This window comes from Mauremys reevesii, linkage group 3 (assembly GCF_016161935.1).
Source record: "Mauremys reevesii isolate NIE-2019 linkage group 3, ASM1616193v1, whole genome shotgun sequence".
In the NCBI taxonomy this organism is placed as follows: domain Eukaryota; kingdom Metazoa; phylum Chordata; order Testudines; family Geoemydidae; genus Mauremys; species Mauremys reevesii.
In genome coordinates, this window is record NC_052625.1 from 79,878,827 (window position 1) to 79,900,942 (window position 22,116).

Consider the following 22,116-nt stretch of genomic DNA (forward strand, 5'->3'; position numbering starts at 1 on the left):
CCCAAATCTGGAGCCAAGAAGGGTCACACCTAAGTCATAGCCAGAGACCAGAGTCAAGAGTCCAGCCAGAGTCAACAGCGAGAAACCGGAGGGCAGGGCAGGGCAGGGCAGGGCAGGGGGTACATGCGGGCGGGAATGAGGATGACTTACTGGAGCCCTGGAGACCCCTCATCGGGGGACTCCCTTCCTAGCAATACCAGAGGACAGCGGGGTGACAAAGATATCTCTGAGACTGGGCTCCAAGCCAAGGAGCTCCATCCAGGCTGTGTGCCAGGACCCGTCACCCTCCCTGTTCATTTCACACGCACAGACCCCTGGCTGGAGGAGAATAAAGGTCAGAAGGAAGGTTCCTGGGAAAGGCTCTAGGCCGGGACCCAGTCCACTTCCCAGATCTACACCCAGGATTGTGTGACCAGGCTCACAGCCCTTCCTCTGCGTCTCAGTTCCCACCTGCCGGATGGGAGGCTCCTCCTGCCCCAGGGTGTTCGGGAGTTTCTTCCTGGCTGGGAAGGGCTCAGATACCAGGTGGGTGGATTGGGCCCCGGGTGGGGGATGGTCGGACATTCGCTGTGTCAGGGGTGACAGGGATCATTGGAGGGTCTGAGCAGTGACGACGGGGGAGGGGCCCCATGTCAGGCCACCCCTCCCAGACTGCAATGGCTATTGAGCACAACCCCTGGCTCTGCGGATGCTCTCACTTCTGGGCCAGCCCCACAGCCTGATTCTTCCCAACCAGTATCTGGCCTGGCCCCAGCCCCAGGGTGGGGCAGGGTGTCCAGAGCGAGGTGCTCGGCCTTGGTTTCTCTCAGTGCTGCGGGGCTCTGGCGCTCCCCAGCCCTTCCCCCCAGGCACAGGGAGACAGAGCAGTACCTGCGGCAGGGGGTCTGAGCTGGTCATGCGAGGGGGGGGGTCTTCAGTGCTGCCCCATGGAGCACAGCCCCTGCAGGGCGTCGGGCACCTGGCCCAAGACCCTGATGTTAAACAGCTGGATCTTTATGTAGGCTGTGATGTCCTCCTGTTGCAAGGGAACAAGGATCAATCAGAGACTCCGACACCCACGAGAACGAAGGGTATTAACGGCACCGGGAGCCAGCAACATTTCCTCCCCATGTCTGAGGGACGGATTCCCCCGCCCAACCCCTGAGACGAAATCTTCTCTCTTCTCTAGTGACTTCCATCCCCTCTCCCACCATTATGGAATGAACTCCTGCCCCCACTCCTCTCAGTCCCCCCGCGAGAACTGTTCTACCTCCCAACCCAGCGGGAATCCAGCTCCGCTCTACAGAGTCCCCTCAGCCACCCTCGCCCCCTCCAGCCGGGGGCTGAGAGGCTTTGGGCAGTAGTGCCGGGGGGTGAGAGGAAGTGGACACCTTTCCCCAAGGGATCCCCATGTCCTTAACGTGATGCCATGGCCAGTGGCTCTGGTGAATGGGGCACTTGGCAGCCTCTGCTGACTGACTCCTCCAGTTCTCCCAGAGCAGGTGGGGCTGGGATATCACGATACCAGAGCTCTAGGAACCGGCCTGAGGCCCCGAGGGGAGGAAAGGCTCACAGAAGGACTAGGGAGTTGGCTGACCCTAGCATGAGCAATGGCAGCGTGTCGTGCTGATGTGACGCCTGTTAGGAAATAGCCTTGCTGGGGAGCTGGGTCTGCCCTGCTTTGAGCTGCTCAGGGGAGAAGCTGGCACCGACCAATGGCACCTGTCTGGGGTCACCCTCTCCTTGCTCCCTGGTCAGCGCATGGGGATGGGATGGGAGCGATTTTCAATGGCCTGGAGGTGAAAGGCCCTAGAGGTCTCTCCCCAGGTGACCCCTCTTTGGTTACCTCGTCCTCTAGCAGCTGGCCGGCTTCCCCCAGGATGGAATACGTCAGCACCAGGCCAGCCTGGCTGACGCGGAGGAGGGGGTGGTGAATGGCCAGCAGGCCCTCCTGGAGGAAAGATCTTTTCTGCTCCTCTGTGAACAGCTCGCCAAAGGCCTAAAACCAAAAGAACCAGAGCCCTTACAATGGCCCAGAACCAGGCTCCAAATCCCTCGAGTGTCTCACAAGGTGGAGAAGAGTCCTGGGGCAGCCAACCTTTGGGGTCCCATGGACCAGGAACCCCCGTCAGTAGGAGGCTGCAGGCACTGAGGCCTCCAATAGCTCTTATGGAGCAGGATTCACCGCAGGTGCCATGAGATGCTGGGAATGTGTCTGCGCGCTCTGGAATCCAGCTCACACAGACAGCCCAGGACCCCTGCTGTTCCCAGCAGCGATAGCTCCTGCAGCTCACCCGCTAGAGGTTCGGGGTCTTTTAGATCTGCTTCATTCCCACACCTCACCCCACGGACATTCCCAGGAGCCTCACATACTCTGTGGAAATAAGGAGCAGGCTCTTGCCCTGTGTCCATGACACACTCACTGCAGCGGGAGACAGCTCCACACCTGAGCTGCTGCAATGCACCGGCCGAGAGTCCTTACCTCTCCCACCTGGCCAGGTTTCTATACCCCAGGCGTTCGGGGTCATGGAGCCCGTCCCGGCACCACAAGTCTGGGGCCTCGCTGGTGTTGAGCCCTGGGGGAGAAAGACACACCCATTGGGGAGGTTTGGCCTTCCGCTTTCAGTGCCTGTTTCCTTCTGGGTGCACACTAGCCAGGCTCCTCCTGGCATCCGCAGCCCAATGGCATCGCAGGGTCCATGCCAGGTGGGTTAGTACCAGAAGGGGGATTTGTTTCAGCCATCACTGTAATCATGTGACCCTTACGGTCATGGGGGTGTCTAATACTGAGAACCCCCCACACCCACTGAAGTCAAGATCTGGCCTGGCTACCTGACTGGTGACACCCTACAAGCTTTGTGTCCGTCCCCTGTGGTGCCTGCTCCTGCCCCTGCCCCCATGATGGGCTCTTTCCCTCCATGTGTCTCAATAGCTCCGTTCCTGTCCCCTCATGAGCTGGCTGCCCCGTACAGGGGTGGGCTGATTTCCCTGGGCTGGGGGACCGAGCCAGGCTCGGAGATAAAGCAGCCAATTTCCTTGGCACTTTCACACTCATCTCCTAATTCAGAGAGAGGGGAGAGAAAGAGTCACCATCTAAGCTGGGGTCGGCGTCAGAGGAGGGGGCTTCTTTCTGTAGGGTCCCACTGCCCAGCAGAGGAGTCTCGAAGGAGGGCCTTGTTTCTATTGGGGTTCCTCTTCCGCTACAGCGGGTCTAAGCAGAGAGGCCTTAGTTCTAGAGGCGTCCCAATGGCCAGCTGGAGCTAGTCTCCCAGAGGCTCGTTTCCATGGGGTCCCATTGCCCAGCTGGGTTTCTTACCCCTCTTCCGGCAGGAGCCAGTAAAGCCAGTATATCCCAGCCCTGGCATGCTGACTGATATCACTGGCTGGGTGGGATATCCAGAGACCCAGCTGCAGAACGAATTCACCTGCCTTGGAGAAGGCGGAGGAGGTCTGGTGGAAGGAGGAGGAGAGGGGAATCCATCACCATTCTCCCTTCAGCTCCCCAGTGCCCCTGGACCTGAGCTCTGCTCCCACCCCTCTGTAGGAGGCGCTGGGGTAGAGGAGCCCTCTTCCTCTCTGCCCCCAAGGGAGCTCGGAGCAAAGGGAGCAGGGCAAGGGCCCTCGCTGAGCACTCGCTGCCTCGCGGCTCCAGAATAACAAGGGCCCTGAGGCCAGGCACAACCCTGCCACCGAGCGGCCTATGGAACGCAGTCCCTTACGGACCCGGGGGGACCAGTTAGCCAGGGGATGAGGAACTTGACTCTGCAGGACGCTGGGGTCAGAGGTCACTTACGTCAAATCCAGGCAGGGAGATGGCAAACTGGAGCAGGGCCGCACTGGTCTGGACGGCCCTGGCTCTCTCCTGGGGGTTGTTTGCCAGGAGAGAGCGATGGACGTGCTGCGGGAGAAGGAGGCAGACGAGGGTCAGCGGGCAGGCGTACACGCTCTACAAACCAGCCTCTCCCCCTCCCCAAGGGGCTGAGACTTTGTGCTCAGGGTGGAGTAGCCGAGCCCTGGTGGCAGAGCTTGAAAAGGGGGTTCAGTATCTCAGGCCCCAGCCAGGCCTGGTGCTCACTGTTAGTGCTTAATGCAACCGTGCAGAGCTCTGGCTGACAGTCCCAGCTCCTTCCCCCTGCACTGGCAGCCCTGGGAACGTGTGGCCGGCTGGGTCCAAGCTGGGAGGACACAATGGAAACGTGGCTCTTCTAGTCTCTCCTTTGCTGCCCTCCCACAGGGCTCTGGGGCAATTCCACCCCAGACCATCCATTCTACTCACCTCCAGGAGGTGCTGCAGCTTCTCCATGGTGGGGGTCTCTGTTAGCTGGCCCCTGAGGATGGTGTCCAGGCTCCGCGAATAGCGGTTGTGCAGAGCCTGCAAGAAGAGGGAGCACACGTCAGTCATGGGACATGGGGCTACATCAGTCAGGGGACAATGAGGAGGATTCTCCAGGAGCCCTGGCAAGACTCAAGAGGCACATCCTGGCCTCTCTCATTCACATCACTCCAGGGACACTTCGCAAGAGTTCATGGCCGGATGCCTGCTGCCTCGTCAATCCTTGCTCTTCGCAGTTCTCTGTGCAGGGCCTGGTACCCAGCAGAGTATGGACCAGCCAAACTGCAATGGGTGGGAGGTAGGATCCCCGGGAGAGTCCAGGCAGGAGATCAGAGAATGAGGAGAGGAGGGAAGGCTGGGATCAGCCACGGAGGGGTAACGCAATCCCCTCTGAACCCCTGATCCATGAACAGCATGTCAGGATCAAGGCACATGCCCTGGACTCCACACCCAAACCAGCTCCAGGGCTCAGGACCTCCATGGGGTTGGACAGGGAAAGCCGCCCCCTTCCCAAAACCAGTGTCTCCCTGCGCAGACAGGGGTTGGAACTTGGACAGTGTCTGCGAGGACCTTGGCCTGTGTGGGACAAATGTCCCCACTTTGGGGTGCCAGATAACAGAGGAGCTGTGTCCCCCCATTGGGGGTGAGGGATTCTCTGGTGCAAGACCCCCTGCCTGGGTGGGGACGGAACAAGGAGCAGGACAGACTTGGTGGCAGCACAGCTGGGGGATTTTTGTACCTCAGCTCTGCCCTGCAGGTGCTGCTGGATCACCAGGATGATGTCTTCCTCAGGGCAGAAATCCTGCTCCTCCTGCTCCTCCTCCTCGCACTCCTCCTCTTCCTCCTCCTCAGGCCACAACACCTGGGCACTGGGGGTGTCTGCACCAGGAAGGGAAGGAGAAAGTTTAATCCCTTCTGCTGCTGGGGGGATGCAGTGGACAGAGAAGTCTCCATGTTTCCCCTTTCTCTGTAAGGAGCCCCATGGAGGCGAGGGCCCCACCCTGCCCCTCCCAGAGACGCCCTCAGCCCCATCAGCCTCAGGGCCCCGTGGCAGTCAGCCCCCCCCCAACATGATCAGGGGAGGCTGGAGCTCCCCCACTCCACCCAGCATCCCCTGCCGTGGGGCGTGGCTGTGCCACCCCCACTGGTGTCAGTGGGGCTCACGTGGGTCAGTCCCGGCGCCTTGGTGAGCCCATGGGCACAGGGTGTTACTGGTCCCCCACCGCCCCAGTCCTCCTCCCTTTCCCCTGGGTCTCTCCTCACCTCCAAAGAGGGAGCCTAGCAACACGGGGCTGCCAGACCCCACAGAGGAGCTGCTGGCCCCACAGGAGAATGCGGAGCTGCTGGTGTCGGTCGCGCCGCAGTCCCTGAACTCCTGCTCTGGGCTGGCAGGAGGCTCCTCTATGGCCAGGGTGGGGCTGGCAGGAGGCTCCTCTGGGGCCAGGGTGGGGCTGGCAGGAGGCTCCTCCGTTGCTAGGGTGGGGCTGGCAGGAGGCTCCTCTGGGGCCAGGGTGGAGCTGGTAGGAGGCTCCTCCGGAGGCAGGATGGTGCTGGCGGGAGGCTCCTCCGGGGCCAGGGTGGTGCTGGCGGGAGGCTGCTCCGGAGGCAGGATGGTGCTGGTGGGAGGCTCCTCTGGGGCCAGGATGGTGCTGGCGGGAGGTTCCTCCGGGGCCAGGGTGGGGCTGGCGCAGGGCCCCTCAGCTGCCATGGAGGTTGGCGGCTCCTGCTGGGCCCTGGGGCGCAGCTCCTGGCTCCTTGGCTTCCTGCAAAGGAAGCCCCAGAGCTGCCGTCCCCGGCTCCTGCCCTCCCCTGGCTTTCTCCTCCATGGCTGAACCTGGGGCCACCTCCGTTTCGGCCCAGAAGGTGCCTCCGGGTCAGCTAGAGGAGCTGCTGTCTTCCGCCTCCTCCAGCAGGCGAAGCAGCTCCTCCCTTTCCCCTGGCCACGAGCCTCTTCCCCGCCCGCGGGGACAGAGGGGCCGCTCTCCGCCTGCGCAGGCTGGCTGATGTTTGCTAGCTGTGGAGCCACCTGCCCGGCCTTCCTCCTCAGCATCTGCCGGATTCGCTCCATCCTGGAAGTGAGTGGGGAGCAGCCATGAGTCTGGCTTCAAGGCAGCCTCTCATTAACGAGCCTGCCTGCTCCCCTGCCCACCTACCCTCTGCTGAGGCAATTTCTCCTCCCGAGACATCCCACCCCAGGGCACAGGAACCCTCAACCTGGGGAACAAACCCTGACAAGGGACGGGCTGGGAGCCCTAGTGGTGGGATATTCCCACCACACGGGGGATGGCTCTGGAGAACTCCACTTACTTACTCTAGATCAGATGGAGCAGGATGGCAGATGCTCAGGGTTGCTCCTCCCTTCACCCTCCTCGATCTCCGCACCAGGTGGCTGGCAATGGGTGCCGCTCAATGCCCTGCCCGCAGGGCAAGGGGTAGCAACCAGCGATCGAAACTGGCTGTGAAAACAATACAATGCCACTAGCGGAATGCTCCTGGGACACTCCATACCTGTACCCGGGGCCCAGAAGGTGCCTCAGGGTCAGCTAGGGGAGCTGGGGGCTTCCTCCTCCTCCAGAAAGCCAGAGCTGGCAGTGCCAGCAGGACTCGATTCCCAGTCTCCCTGGCTCCGAGTGGGACCTGTTGTAGTGACTGACGGATTTGCTCCTTGTCCCCCATCCAAAGCCAATAACACATCTCTGGGTTGGCAGTCATGAGTTAGACCTTCTCAGCACCCCTCTGTCTCCCACAGCCCTCAGCAGTTCCTTGGACTGCGGTGGCTTGGACGGTAACAGGAGTGGATATTGTTACTGGCTCACTGGGTGGTTCTAGCCAATGAGGGTCTCAGTCTAGCCTCAGAGGCCCACACCCCCAGACACTACAGATCAGGGTGGATTGATTTCATTCCAAATGTTTTGTAGTTGTATTTTTGAGTTATTTTCCTAATGAGAGATTGAGTCTCATGAAATTCTTAGTGGTGGCCGATGACAGAACACAGAGCAATGGTCTCAAGTTGCAGTGTGGAAGGCTTAGCTTGGCTATTAGGAAACACTAGTTCACTAGGAGGGTGGTGAAGCCCTGGAATGGGTTCCCTAGGGAGGTGGTGGAATCTCCATCCTTACAAGTTTTTAAAGGTCAGCTTGACAAAGCCCTGGCTGGGATGATGAAGTTGGGGTTGGTCCTGCCTGCAGCAGGGGGTTGGGCTAGATACCTCCTGAGGTCTGTTCCAGCCCTAGTCTTCTATGATGCTAGGAATAGGGATCCAGTCAAACATGTTGACTTGCTGGTTTTGCAGGATACATACAAACAAAAAGGTTGACTGAACCATTTGTTTTCATTTCAAACAAACTGAGGTAAAGAAGTATCTCTAGTTCGTGCACTGAACTGATTGTTCCTGCTCATAACGTCCTTCCAGATTTTAGAAGTAGTAGCTCACACCTCCTCCTCTCTAGCCTTTATTCATATTTTACAAGGGGAAAAGAAGCCTTCATCCTTTTCCAACTCCCAATCAGTTTCTTACATTTGAATGAAGTAGCTGCATCAACTGGAATGAAGAAAATATTCTTTCTGCACCCGCAGAAGAGGCTAGTGCTGCCAAAATCTGGCTGAGTGTTTCAATCACTTCTGGACCCCCAGGTGCTTAGGCAATGACTTCCAACAGTTCAGTGCTTTGACTTCCTCTGACACTTGGCAGCAAACATGGACTTCTTCATATATGTAGTTATTTAAATTACTTTAATAGGCTGGAGCAACTAGAGGCCTTAACATCACTTATCATCATTTCAAATTTTATACTGGATAACTTTTAAAAAAACTTTTAAATATAAATTTAAAAAACCCTTTTTAAATAAAAATAAAATCTCTTTTGGGGGGCGTGGGCTGGGTTGTGAAAAAGCCACTGATTGGTCTTGCCCTTGATTTTAGAAGAACGACTTCATCTGAGAGAATCAGAAACTGCTTGTATTCTAGTCAAGGAGAGGAGGCAGCAAAATTCATCCTAGCAGTAATTTGTTGGGCCTTATTTGCTCAGTCTCAAACAAACAAGTGTGCAAAACTCTAGCTAGTCTCTTTTATGTAGGCCCAGCTAAGAGGTGGTGGGAGGGGCAGGAATGCTGTCTCCGTCCCGGATCCAGTAGCAATTGCAGAGGATATTGCCACAAAACCTACATTTTACAGCTAAACGCTCTAAGCCAGTCCTCTCCTGCGCTTCCTGGTTTCCAAGTTTCAAATCCACAAAACCTTCCCCTTGACAGTCACTGCCCAGGTGGTGCAGCAGGCAGAGGAACCTGAGCAGTAACATTGTGACACCAGAGGGAACTCAGCCACCTGTCGCTCCCTGACTCCACGAACCCTGAGCATAAACCCGAAGCCTGAGCCCTGCCTTGGGCATCGCTCCCACGGAAACCTGCAGGCTCATTTACTGACTTATGAAAATCACCTGTGGAGAGTTAGCACTGACTGGCTGAATTCACTCTCAAGTCACAATGCCCTTCAGCTTACAGCACGAATGGAAGGGGCACAGGGTGGAAATCAGGCTTTTCTGGTGGCCCGTTTTCCAATGGTGAAGAAGGGACAAGAGGGAAGGAGGAAGAGGGAAGCAAAATGGCCACATTCCAAACACCCCCAGCGAGTCACAGATTAATTCCAAGCCCAGAGGAAACCACTGTCGTCTGACTTTCTCTTTCACTTCGGCCATAGAATATGCCTCAAAATAATTCCCATAGGAATTAGAGCAGGTTTTTTAGTAAAACACCCAAGCTTGATTTTAAAAGAGGCCAGTTGTGGAAAATCCAGCACAACCCTCAGTGAATTGCTCCAAACTCTGATGTTAAAAATGCTCCTCGCCTTATTTCCAGCGTGTATTGGTCTAGCTTCAACTTCCAGCCATTGTCTGCTCATAACCTTTCTCTGGTAAAGCGAAGATGGAGGCTTGCTGCAGCAAGGCTCCAGGGCTCTGCGAGGTTCCCCCTGCCCCGCATTCCTGTCCTGCCTGGCTGTTGGCAAGGGAGCTCTGTGAGGTCACAGACGCCTCACTCATAGAATCATAGACTATCAGGGTTGGAAGGGACCTCAGGAGGTATCTAGTCCAACCCCCTGCTCAAAGCAGGACCAATTCCCAACTAATTGTCTTTGCTCAATGGGCTGAGTTCCTGCCAAAAGCTTTTGTGAAGTCACTGCCACACCGACCTTTCCCTGGCAGGCCTGACCTCTGCCCCTGGCCAGCCCAGCTGGATGTTTGAGCTGCACCCCGGATCACCCCACTTGCTCATTATTGATTCTGGGGAGCAAGCAGGCTACCCAGTAAAACAGCAGAGTCTGTTCCGCACCCCACACCCCGCACCCCACACTGAGCTTTTCATAGAGGCATCGGTTGTGAAACAATTCAGTCTGATCTGGCCACCTATTTCACACTCGCACCCTATTGAGCCCAATTGCTTGTAATTCATAGAGGCACCTTCCCAACCAGTTGTGATGGTAACAATTCAGTCTCCTCTGGGTAATTTCTTCAGCTAGTAGTCTCTCCCTCTCTCTCATCATCATTACATTGACTGACAACCTGATAAGGGCCCAATAATTGAATGATTTTTTTTAAATAATTTAAAAAGAGAAAAAATAACATTCAGTAGAACATGTTCACTGCAAAGCTAGCTGAAATGCTAACCCAGCTTTGGGCAGCAGTAGCTTCCTTGAAAGGTGCAGAAAATATTGTCTTCCTTTCAGTTTATTCAAATCGTTCAGTTCAATCGACTAGTTTGTTGAAATTCAAGAAAGCCATTGGGAATTCACAAAACAGGCAAACTTGTTTTCCTCCCTCAATCTAGGGATAAAAACTAGGGGATAGATCTACTGGTTCATCAATCTAGAAACTCGTGGAGACAAGAATGTATCATTTCACTTCACTAACCACACATCAAATTGCTTTTGTTTAAGAAATCTGTCAGTTTGAAATGCAAAACATTTTGATACAACTTCTTTCTTATGCTTCTCTTTCTAGCTCTGGCATGGCCTTGCTGTGTGACCAAAGAGAGGTCACTTCTTTTCTCTTTCCCTCGGTATCATGGGGGATGGAGAAAATTCTCTCAGTCCTAGCAGGAGAGAGATTTGAGCAAGTCAGGCGCGTTAGGGTCCTCGTGCTCTAAAGGACAATGGGTGATTGTTGTTTGGGGCAAGAATCCCGACGGATTTGTTACTTGTCCCCCATCCAAAGCCAATAACACATCTCTGTATTTTCAGTCATGAGTTAGACATTCTGTCTCCCGCAGCCCTCAGCTGTTCCTTGGATTAGGGAGGCCTGGATGCTAAGAGAACTGGAATTATTTTACTGGCTTCCTGGGTGTTACTAGCCCATGAGGGTCTCGGTCTGGCGCCCAAGGCCCACACCCCAGACACTAGAGATCAGGAGGAGTTGATTTCACTCAAGGTGTTTTGTATTTGTATTTTTGAATTATTTTCCTAATGAAAGATTGATTCTCATGAAATCTTAGAGCTGGCAGATGACAGAACAAGGAGCAATGCTCTCAAGTTGCAGGGTGGAAGGCTCGGCTAGCAGGAAAAACTTTTTCCCTAGGAGGGTGGTGATGCCTTTGAATCTGCTAGGATAGAGTCCCCTATCTTGTATCTATTTCTAGAGCCTATATTTTTTCTTACCTTCTACACAGATGACAACGTCTTGGAAACAAATACACACGGGAATGAAAAACACACGCACTGAATCTCCTGCACACCAACGTCTCTTGGTCCTCGGTGAGAGACCGCGAGCTGGAGGCTTGCTGCAGCAAGGCTACAGGGCTCTCCGAGGTTCCCCCTGCCCCGCATCCCTGTCCTGCCCGGCCGTTGGCAAGGGAGCTCTGTGAGGTCACAGACGCCTCATCATCGTTGCCCAATAGGCTGAGTTCCTGCCAAAGGCCTTTGTGATGTCACTGCCGCACCCACCTTTCCCTGGCAGGCCTGATGTCTGCCCCTGGCCAGCCCAGCTGGGTGTTTGAGCTGCAGCCCAGATCACCCCACTTGCTCATTATTGATTCTAGGGACCAGCCAGGCCACCCAGTAAAACAGAGTCTGTTCCTCACCCCACACTGAGCTTTCATAGAAGTTATGAAACAATTCGATCTCCTAATCTGGCCTCTATTTCACAGGCTATGAAATTTCACACACTTTGCACCATATGAAGCCCAATTGCTTGTAAGTCACTAAAAGGCACCTTCCCAACCAGTTATGATGGTAGGACACCAGGAAACAGAGACTCCACCTCTCCCCTGGGTAATTTGTTCCAGTGGCTAGTCTCCCTCACTGTCAGAAATGTGGGCCTACATCTCCTTTGAATTTCTCTGGCTTCAGCTGGCAGCTCTTGGTTCTTGTTGTGCCTTTTTTGGCTAGATCAAATTAGCCCTGCCCCGTGAAATCAGATCTCCCCGTCCTGCTGGGAGCCCCCCGACCAGGAGAACCCAGTAGTGGCCTCGTAGCTGTTTCTCTGCCCGGCTGGGGACAGGACTTCCTCTCCCTGGGGATATCAGACGCACCTGCAGAGGCAATGCAGAAGTGAATGTGCTGCATCAGCCCAGCATTGGGCTCAGGGCTTTGGCCTTGGCAGCTTCTGCTCCAGTCACATCTCTGGCTGCCAGGACTCAGAGCTTCTGGCCCCCTGTGGCTTCAGCCAGTGCTGGGGCACCGGGCTCAGGACTTTCATGCCCCTCCCCACTCCTGCTGGCACTCTGGGTGCCTGGGCTTGGGGCTTCTGCCCGGCATTTGCAGCGGGGGCTCTGGGCTTCCCTTGCAGGTCCTTCTGGGGCTCAGGGGTCCATTTTTCTGGATGCCCCAAAAATGGTAGGAGCCGAGGTGCTCCCAAGTAGTAGGTAGGAGCCGAGGTGCTGCCAACAGCAGGGCCCCACCTGCACATCTGGGAACCTCCTCTAGCTTCAGAAAGGTTGCTGGCTGCTGCCCTTGGAGCCCAGGTCTGAAGGCAGCACACAAGTGAGGGTGGCAATGCTGTGACCCCCCCACAACAGCCTCTGAACTCCCCCGTTCTCCCAGTTTGGTCGGGACCCCCATGGTTACAATACCAGGAAATGTCAGGTGGAAACATCGAAATGGTGACGTTGGTCAAGTTCAAGGCCAGAGGGTTTGTAAACTAGTCAAAGTGAGCCCTGAATTTGGTAGGGACCTGGCTATTATGGAGGCCCGAGCAGGTTTGCACTCCCAGTTCTCCTGAAAGGCCATGGAGAATTCCTGCTGCCTGAGAAACTTTCCCGAATAAGCTACCAGGACTGGGAGAGAAATGAAGGAAACCAACCAAAGCCTGAGCTAGGATGGAGAGCATTGATCCAAGCCGTGTTTGAACCCCTCCACCCCCACCTGCCTGCCCGCAGTGAAACGGACAGAGGGGCACTGATTTCTAGTTGTGAACTTGCTACCGACCCTGGGCTTCAGCACAAGCCGTACAGCCCATATACTGAACTCTTGGATAAACAGCAAAGCTGGCTTTTCCGAAACCTTTCCCCCCAGTGCCCTGCATCCACTTGGGATTGTGCCCAGCAGAGGCTGGTGGAGGAGGAAGGAGAGGAGGCCATGCAAATGTTGTGGCATCTGCACTATCCCCCAGACACACACAGCAATGCAGGGCATAATATCCAGGACAGTAAATTATTTGGCCATAACTTGCAAAATCCTCAGTGTTGAAAGTCCAATTTCTCTAGAAAACAATGGGAGGGAGGGGTTAGAGAGCTGCAGTAACCACCTGGACTTCCAGTCTCTGGCCAGGCACATCCCCCTCTCCAGAGTTTTCACTGCTATCGTCTCCAAACTGGTCCTCCTGATCTGATGTGAGGTCACATCCTGGCCTTTAGGGCCATTGGCAGGATCTTCTCTGTTCCCAGCTGCAGCATCACCCTCGTTATCCTGCCTGATAAGGATCCCGCCAGGGCTCAGCTAAATGGCATGTGGCAGGACTGGCTCTTTGCTGGGGGCCTTGGCAGCGCTCAATCGATATCTGAATCGGACGGGCACGGGCAGGTGCATTTCCTGACTTTTTACTGGAGTCCTGGACCCTCTCATGCTGCTGCTGCAAATGTTCCTTCTCGCTCAGCGCTGAGCAGCAGAATGCTCATTGCCCTTTGGCTGTGTGACACAGACGTCTAGTCCTGCTGCTCTGAAAGAAACCATCTTCACAGCTCTAATCCTGGCAGATATTGATTAAAATCTTGCCGTGCTCCTCTAAGTGTATTTGTGATTGGACGTGCTGCTTGCTAGGGGGGATTTTCAGATACATGAACTGCATAAAACAGAGGGAAAGACAAAAGGAAGCATCAACATGTCTAAGAACTTGAACAATATTTGGTGTCTAACTACCTCCTGCTGCCAGGAAATGCAACTGGTATTTTAACGACACACTCACTCCGCTTGTGCCTGACCTGTGATTCAGAGCTCTGAGGAATTCTGAGTCCCCTGGTGTTGGCAGAACAAATAAACCCCACCTCCCATTACACAATCCATTTGAGTTTAAGAGAGAGAGATCTCTATCTTACAACAAGCTTTAACATTACGGGGCAAAGACTAAGATGAGAGGTCAATTTTTCTTGCAGTTCTAATACCCGAGGAAAACTCCGAAATCCATTCTGTTGACCAAGAGAAAAGATTGTTTTTCTGTTCTCAAAGTGCTGATGCTTTTGACCCCAAAATGTTGTCTTCGTTTTCTCTCACAAAATAACTTGCAGTGAAATGGGACCAACTGCCTAAACTATCCTGCACGCTGCATGTCAGAGTTGGGGAATATCAGGACAGATCATCACCTGGCGTCAGTTGTCACGGATCCATCAGCATCAGCAGAGCTACGGTGATTTATACCAACCGAGTGTCTGGTCCATTGTGCTGTAATGAATTAAAAGATTTCACACGCTGTGCATATGAAGATGAAAATGTAGGGTGGAAGGGACCTCATATAGTCAAGTCAGGCTCCGCATGCTGGGGCAGGACCCCTTGGTTTCAAAGAATCTTGTTTAATGGAGGGTTTTGTTTTTTTCCTAAAAATTTGCTTCATTTATTTGAATATCAAACATTTTCATTTAAAATTTCCCAGAGTAAATTTTGTGCTGGTGAAATATTCCCAGTCGACAGCCCTGGAGAGAGAAGATTGTGAAAAAAGACAGTACAGTATGGAATGGGCTTCCCCAGTGCACCATTCTCTACCCCCATAGAAGGTCTCATGGGTTTGGGGTGGATACACACCAACAATGGAATGAAATCTCTCTTGCATAGTTGAGTTTTCTTCTTAGTTTGAAGTGGGAGAAGGAACAGGAACATCTGGACCCACCTAGCTTCCAAGGGAATCATCTTTCTTGATGCTGTTTGACCTGCAATTCTTTGTGGCCCATTAGGTGGAGATTCTCTAGGAAGTTGCTTTATGACTCTGCTAATGAACTATCTTCTGAGAAGGACAGACTGGTCCTGCCACTGTCTCCACTCACTCACGGTAAATTATAGAGATTTGTAGCCGTAGATTGTACAGGATGATAAGATACTGCATGTGAGCACGGCAGAGAGAGGGAGATGTTTTCCTTAGTATTCATTAGGGTCCTTTTCTTTGGAGGTGGAAGCTTTTCCAAACTCACTTGCTGCCTCTGTTTCCCCACTGCAGAACTCCAGTTTTAGGCTGTGCAAGAAGCCAGAGCAGGCATAAGGGTCTCACCCATAGTTTTAATTCAGCTCCATGCTTAACTTTGCTCTTCATTCATATCTCCTCAGATAATATACAGTGAACCAGAGTGAACATAATCTTACTGATTTCAACAAATATGCTGATTATTGAACTTATCAGAGTTTATTCCTAGTTTGTGGTTTTAATTGACTTCTTATACATAGCATAGCTCCTGCTTTAATTATGAAAAGGTGATAGACAGGTAGACACTAGACAGACGGATGTTTTTCTATGGGGATAGATAGACAGAGACATGGTTATGTCTGGGGTTAGATAGACAGAAACACGTCATTAGACACACACAGGAGAAAGGAAGGATGGTCCAGAGGTTATGGCACTCATCTAAGACTTGAGGGGTCTGAGTTTAAATTCCGCCTCCACTGCAGACTTCCTTTGTGATCTTGAGCAAATCACTTAGGGCCAGATTTTTTAAAGGGATTTCAGTTCCTAATTCCCATTGAAACCAATGGGATGTATGTGGCCTAAATACCTTTTAAAAACCTGGGGTTAGTCTCCCTCTGCCTCTGTTTGCCACTTGTAATATGGAGGTAAGAGAAGGAGCGTTGTAAGCAAGACACAAGAAGTGATTCTTCCGCTCTACTCTGCACTGATTAGGCCTCAGCTGGAGTCTTGTGTCCAGTTCTGGGCACCACTTTTCAGGAAAGATGTGGTGCAATTGCAGAGAGTCCAGATAAGAGCGACAAAAACGCGAGTGCCATGTCTCCGTGTGGCTCCCAGAGCAGCAGCACATCCCCAATCCGGCTTCTATGCATAGGGAAAGCCAGGAGGCTCCACATGCTGCCTGTGTCCTAAGCACCGCCCCTGCAGCTCCCATTGGTGGGAACCACGGCCAATGGGAGCTCCAGGTGCGGTGCCTGCAGACAGGGCAGTTTGCCCACCCCTGGGCTAAGGGCACACAGTGTTCACAGTTGCATGGCCCATGATGCTAACCCCCATCACTCCCTGGTTAAATCTTCAAACAAGCCCCTTCGTGCTTCCTCCCATTCTGCCCCACACACTCGGGAGGAGCTCCCTGTAAACATCAGCAAAACGACCTCCTCATCCCAGGGACTGTTTGACTCTTTAATTATTCCCTGTCCAGCAGGCTTGCCATCTCCTTATGAACTTGCTGTTGCTCCTGGTTACCCCGGGGTCTACAACCGCCCGAACGCCCACAATGATTGGATCCAGAAGAACGTGCCTGGTGTGACTTTCAAGGTGGTGAACTTCACTACCACTGTCAGTCCGAATGGTGCCAGTCTGTCTGCCACCGTTCCCAGGGTCCTCCTCCTTGTTGTGCTTCTGCGACTGGTCATCTGAACCCCGTCCCCCCGCCTCCTAGACTGGCTCCCCATCACACCCCAGTTCTTCCTCATCTTTGGTGCAGACAGACCATGTGTGCAGTGACACTAGACCCCAGGATTCACACCCTACACACGACTGTAACAATCTTTGTGCAAAATACGCATTGTGAGGTATCATTTGAAAACTGATAACTCTCTGACCATTCATATCCCTGTGTGATATATGTACGCGATGGGTGCTAAGAGTTATGGACATACACTGGAATGGTCACTAAAATGAGTTCAAACCCCATATGCCGCCGGGGGAGTTGTTAAACAGATTGAACCTAAGTGAAGGACTGTGTCTTTACCTCAGTTTACATTCAAGCCACACACAGACCCATCAAAGCTCACACTGAGAAGCGGGGGAGAAGGCAGCCTGGTGTCTACACCCAGCAGGAGAGAGAAGCTCTTCTGGGTTTTATTTTTCAGTAGGGTCCATTGCAAAGATTTACTGGTCTGAACTTCATGTGATAATCAACTGAATCAACTGATTGGATACAATAGTGCTGTGTTATACGAGAGTACGGGGTGAGGTTTTTCTGAAAACAAATGACCCCCTCGTGCTTAATATCATTGTGAAATGTCTGTATAAACACTATACGAGGAAATGTGGATACTTTATGATATGCTTTAAAGGCTGCAGCCAAACAGGGAGACACAGGTTCTCTTACAGACTGCGGGGGAGGGGGGTGCTAGGTACCTGTCTCCTATACAAATTAAGCCTGGTGGGATGAAAACAAGGGAAGCCCCTTTTACACACAGGGGGATGAGAAGCCGCAGGCAGGAAGAACAACCTGAAGCCATCCTGCCTCTTGAAACAAGCTCGTTGACCTTTGGGAGATATAAGCCAGGAGAGAAACAGTCTTTGGCCTCCATCACTAGACAGACCCAAAGGAACAGAGCTCTTGCAAGCTGAGGAAGTTGTGTCCTTCAACCAAGGGGTGTGGGTGGGGGCTGAAGTTTCTGGAACTGAACATAGATGAGAAACCTGCTTAGGCAAAGATCTTTCCCCTAGGCAGACAAGGGAAGCCAGCCCCTTGTGCCTCCGTGGAAGGTCCTGCCTGAGGGAAAGCAAGCAGGACTGGCTGCTTGTGGTTGCTACACACCAAAGACTACAAAAGATTCAGGTTGCTCCCAGTCCTAAGAGACCAGTTACTTGTCTCAGATCAATTTGTACCTCAGACTTCACACCAAAGACAATCCTGCGCCAGCCCTGTCATGAACTAACTAAGGATGTATTAACTAGGCAGAAGCAATGAGAGTTATTTACCGGTTAAAGCAGGCAAAGCTAGATACACAGATGAGTTACAGTCCATGGTTCCAACAGGTGGCAGAGTTGTAGTAATCTCTCAGCACTGACTGTCTTTTAGGACTAACGCAGGGTGAACCTGGGGCTCTCGGCTTCTGTTTCCTAGCTCCAGCCCTGTCACAGTCCAACCAGCAAAAAGAGAGCACTGTTACAGTTATAAAGCCAAACGTACATATCGCCTTATAACACGGGAAACAGACGTTTCAAATGAAATGAATGCATGCAGCAGCTTAGACACATTCCATAGACTCTGAGCCAGTGGTCCCCGAACTGTGAGGTGTGCCCCCCCGGGGGGGAACAGAGGAACATCCAGGGGGGTACCGGGGGTCTGGGCCAGCCCCCTGGGGGGTGCATAGGGAGTGCCACCCAGACCCACTCTCTTCCACTCTAGCCTGGGGTCCAGTCCCAGCCACCTGGACACTGAAAGTCCGGTTACCCGCAGTAACCAGCCTCCGCCCCGGGGGGATGGAGGCCTGGAGGAGCACTGAAGGGCAGCTCCGGTGAGAGAGGTACCGGCAGCTCCCCCGTCCCGTCCCAGGTGTGGCTCCCCATCCCCCGTCCTGCCCCATCACACACCCCACACGGCCTGACATCAGCATCACAATGTGAAGGCCGGCTGTGGTTGGTGTGTTTGGGCGGGGTCCACGGTCCCACAGTCCAGACTGAACCTCGGGGACCAAGTCACAGATGGTCACAATTGTCTTTCCATGTTTCACGCCCTCCCACCCCTGCCCTCCCCCCGGGGGGGCTCTGCTCTCCGACTCCTCTCCCCAGCCCTGTATGTCGCCAAGGAAGGAAGGAAGGAAGCAGCACGTGGAGTGGTCCCGTCCCTCACCCTCCAACAGGGGCAGCGCCAGCCGCAACATGGCCAGTGGGGACCCAGATGCCTCCTCATGCTGTTGTCCAAGGAGCAGCCTCCCCAGATGCTCTCGGCAGGGGACTGGCTCAGCGCAGCTCCCAGCCTGGCGATGCCCAAGCACTGCCTGGGAATACAGGTAACAGCCCAGCATTTATATAAATTGCCTCACTGGCTGGGCTTTAAAACACCAGAAATGGTGAGATTTGCTGCTCCTCACCCCCCAGGCCATGAGATAAGTGCAGTCAAATTCCTTTAAAATGCCCTGTTATCTCGGTCCCTCGATGGCCCCTCACACACCTGTCTTTGTTCCCCAGCCCCAAGTCTGCTGGAAATCAAGTGATTTTGGGGAAAGCAGAACCAACAGGGGTCCGAGCTGAGCTGGCGATGCCCGGGGCATGTGGGCGGTGACTGAATGGCTCTGTCGCGAGGCCAAGGACTGGGGTCTGATTGTAACGGCCTGTAACAAGGATTAATTAGATCCACTGTGGCAACCCTAACGACGTCCAAAACGCCCCAGTAACGGGCACCCTCTGATCAAGCCAGTCTCCTGGCGCCCATGTGGGTGGTAGAAGAGGGGCTTGTTCTGCTACAGCTGAAACCCCGTCCCAAGAGACACAGGCCCTTGTTGTCCCTTTTCGACCTGAGCAGCGAGTCAAAGCTCGGGGCCAAGGAGAGAGACAGCGACACTGCTGGAGGCTGCTCTTCTCTTTGCTGCTGTCTGGTTATTTACAAGAAACGTACGAAGTTCTGCTTCTCCAAACCCAGGAGAACCGAGAACGGAAGGAGTTCTCTTAGCGTTTCTTAGCCAGATCTGGGTGTAGGGTTGCCAACTTTCTAATTCCAAAAGTGGTAGGTTATGGAAATGAAAATATATTTTGATTTCATAAATGCCAATATTGTAATTTTACGTGTGGAATTAGGGCCACACATTATCACAGCTGCAATGAGTCCACTCAAGGCCCACTCCTGAAGCCCAAATACAAATCCACAGAGCAGAACCACATGCGCCTGTCCAGAGACCTATATACAGAAATCTGTAGAAACTGACTCCCACGCTTACGTGCAGATACACACGTGTATTCACGTGTACACATCTTGTTACCTCAATTTCACTAGAAACCAACCCAGGGTTACACTAATATTGATTTTATTAAACACCTTCCTCTGCAGCATGGGGCACAGGTCACTTGTTGGAGGATTCTCTGCACCTTGAGGTCTTTAAGCCACAATTTGAGGACTTCAATAACTCAGACATAGGTTGGGGATTTGTAATAGGAGTGGGTGGGTGAGATTCTGTGGCCTGCGTTGTGCAGGAGGTCAGACTAGATGATCATAATGGCCCCTTCTGCCCTTAACGTCTATGATTTTATGATCAAACAGAAAAAGGTTGATGCTTGTTCATGGACGTGCACATTCACCTCATTCATACCCTCCTGCACCCACACAGGCAGAGAGTTACTGGAGACAGCAGAGGAAGCCAAAGCATAGTAGATCTGGTGTGTCCGCTAACCACTAGCCCCCACTCCCCTCCAGAACCAGGGATGGAACCCCGGATCCCTGAGTCTGTTCCTGGCTGGTCTTGATTCTCCTCAGCACCTGTGCAGGGAACAGAACTAGGGCTGCAGTGCAAGCCTTGCCCACTGTCCCATTGCTCCTCCCATAGTCTCCACCCCAAGCCACAGGTGGCTGCCAGGCATCAGTAGGTTTCAGAGTGACACCAGCATGAGATGAAGAGGGGCTGCTCCAAGCTCTCTCAGGGCCACACCTTTTTTTTCCACCCAGCCAAGCCCACAGGAGCTTTGGGTCAGGACAGCCCCACGCAGCCTCCAGCGAGCGGAGCAGTCAGCCCCTAGCTTTGAGGCAGCGGGTTATAAGCCCAGCTGGAGGCACTGCATTGGAGTGGGGGCTGATTTTGGCCAGCCCCCAGCTGCGGGTGTTGGTGCTGAGGAAGCCACCGCATCTCTGAGCCCGTTATCGCTGATCCCACGGCTCTCTGGCTCGGAGCCCAGCGTTTTCCTGCTTAAATCTCTGATTTACAGGAAAGCGAAAGCAAAAGCTCCCGGACCCTCATTTCCCCGCTGCCGCCCATCGTGAGAGCTGCCTATTTGCAGCTCAGCCGGCGGCAGGATGCTCCTGGCCAGTGCTCTGGGCTCAGGATCCCCTCAGCTGGCCCGTTCTTCCGCACCCCCCTGACTGCTGCTCCTCACCACTTCCAGAGACCTGCTCATGCAGCCTGTTTCCAGCTGGCCATGGGCACCGGACAGACGGCTCGGCCCAGGTACCTCCCCAGAAAACCTGGGCAGGTGCCCTCCCGCCTGGGGATGGTCTCACAGAGCAGGCCCGAGTCACAGCCCTGATTTCTCCTCCCCGAGAACGGCCCAGCAAGGACCAGATCTCAGCTAAGCCACGCTGGCCAAAATGGGTCAATGGAGCACGAGCATCCTGCCGCCGGCTGGGCTGTGAACTGGCAGCTCTCGCAATGGGGGCAGACAAGGGTCCATGAGCTTCTGCTTTTGCTTTCCTGTAAATCAGAGATTTAACGAGGAAAACGCTGGGCTCCGAGCCAGAGGACCCTGGGACTGGAGATAAGGGGCTCAGACTTGCCATGGCTTCCTCAGCATCGGGGGGCTCTGCTCTGAGCTGACTGCGCTGCTGGTGCTGTCGTCCCCAGCGCATGGTAAGAGAGACCAAGGGATCCAGAGAGGGACACAGTCACGGGGAACAGACCAGAGGGGGCAATCCTGCCCCTAGGGGGGTAATTGACTGGAGGGGACGATCTTGCCACACCCCCGGGGGGGAGAGAATGAAGGGGACAACCCTGCCCCAGTAGACCGCCTCTCTTTTTCCTAGCGCCTGGGTTGGAGGGTTTGTGGGGAATGTGGTGGGGGTTCCCAGGGTGCAACTTGGACCTGGGGTACCGCTGAGCCTGGTGTCCCACCAGCCTGGGCTCCCTCTCTCACTGTGATGCTGCGACAAGCTGCAGGCATCTCCGGATCCTGCACTCACCCAAACACCCACAGGCAGGGACACACCCAGCTGAGTTACGTGGCTGCTTTTGCCAGCCACTCACGAACCAACAGCAGAGTCTCCAGCCAGTTCCCCCTCAGCCTAGCACCCCAGAGCTGTACCATCCTGCCCTGGTCAAAAGCCTGATCCGTGTACATTTACTACCCCGTCTGCCACTTTTACAAAGGGAAGTGGACGGGCACCAGCTCTTGTTCCCGAGCTGGGATTTTTCATGCACTTCACTCAAAACGCACTGCTGTAGGCCAAACATAGAAAACCAATGTATTAACTACAGAAAGAGAGATGTTAATGATTATAAGTAATAGCACACAGATCACAGTAGATTACCTACGAAATAAAACAAAATTGCAACCTAAGTTCTAGAAACTAGACAGGATTTGAATTGAGCCGTGTCTCTCCCTGGTGATACAAACAGTTCGTAAATCTTCCATACATAGGCTGGGATTCCTCCTTTCCAGCCTGGGACTACCCCAGTCAAAGTCGTTTTCTTCCAGATGTGTTTCCAGGTGTTGGGTTGTGGAGGGGAGTGAGGCCAAGTGACAATATCACTTCCCCCCTTTTATAGCTTGTGACGGA

General features: G+C 53.8%; 1 protein-coding gene across 1 annotated transcript in view; it reads right to left on the reverse strand.

The window, feature by feature from the left end:
* Window positions 1-913: 913 nt before the first annotated feature.
* LOC120401134 overlaps window positions 914-22,116 on the reverse strand; it is a 68,817-nt gene continuing 47,614 nt past the window's right edge. Inside the window, exons 4-8 of the mRNA XM_039530803.1 lie at window positions 3,773-3,877; window positions 3,296-3,429; window positions 2,525-2,555; window positions 1,826-1,978; window positions 914-1,015 (exon numbers count right to left, since the gene is read on the reverse strand). Of these exons, the coding sequence (XP_039386737.1) occupies window positions 914-1,015; window positions 1,826-1,978; window positions 2,525-2,555; window positions 3,296-3,429; window positions 3,773-3,877 (525 nt within the window). The remainder of the gene's footprint in view (window positions 1,016-1,825; window positions 1,979-2,524; window positions 2,556-3,295; window positions 3,430-3,772; window positions 3,878-22,116) is intronic.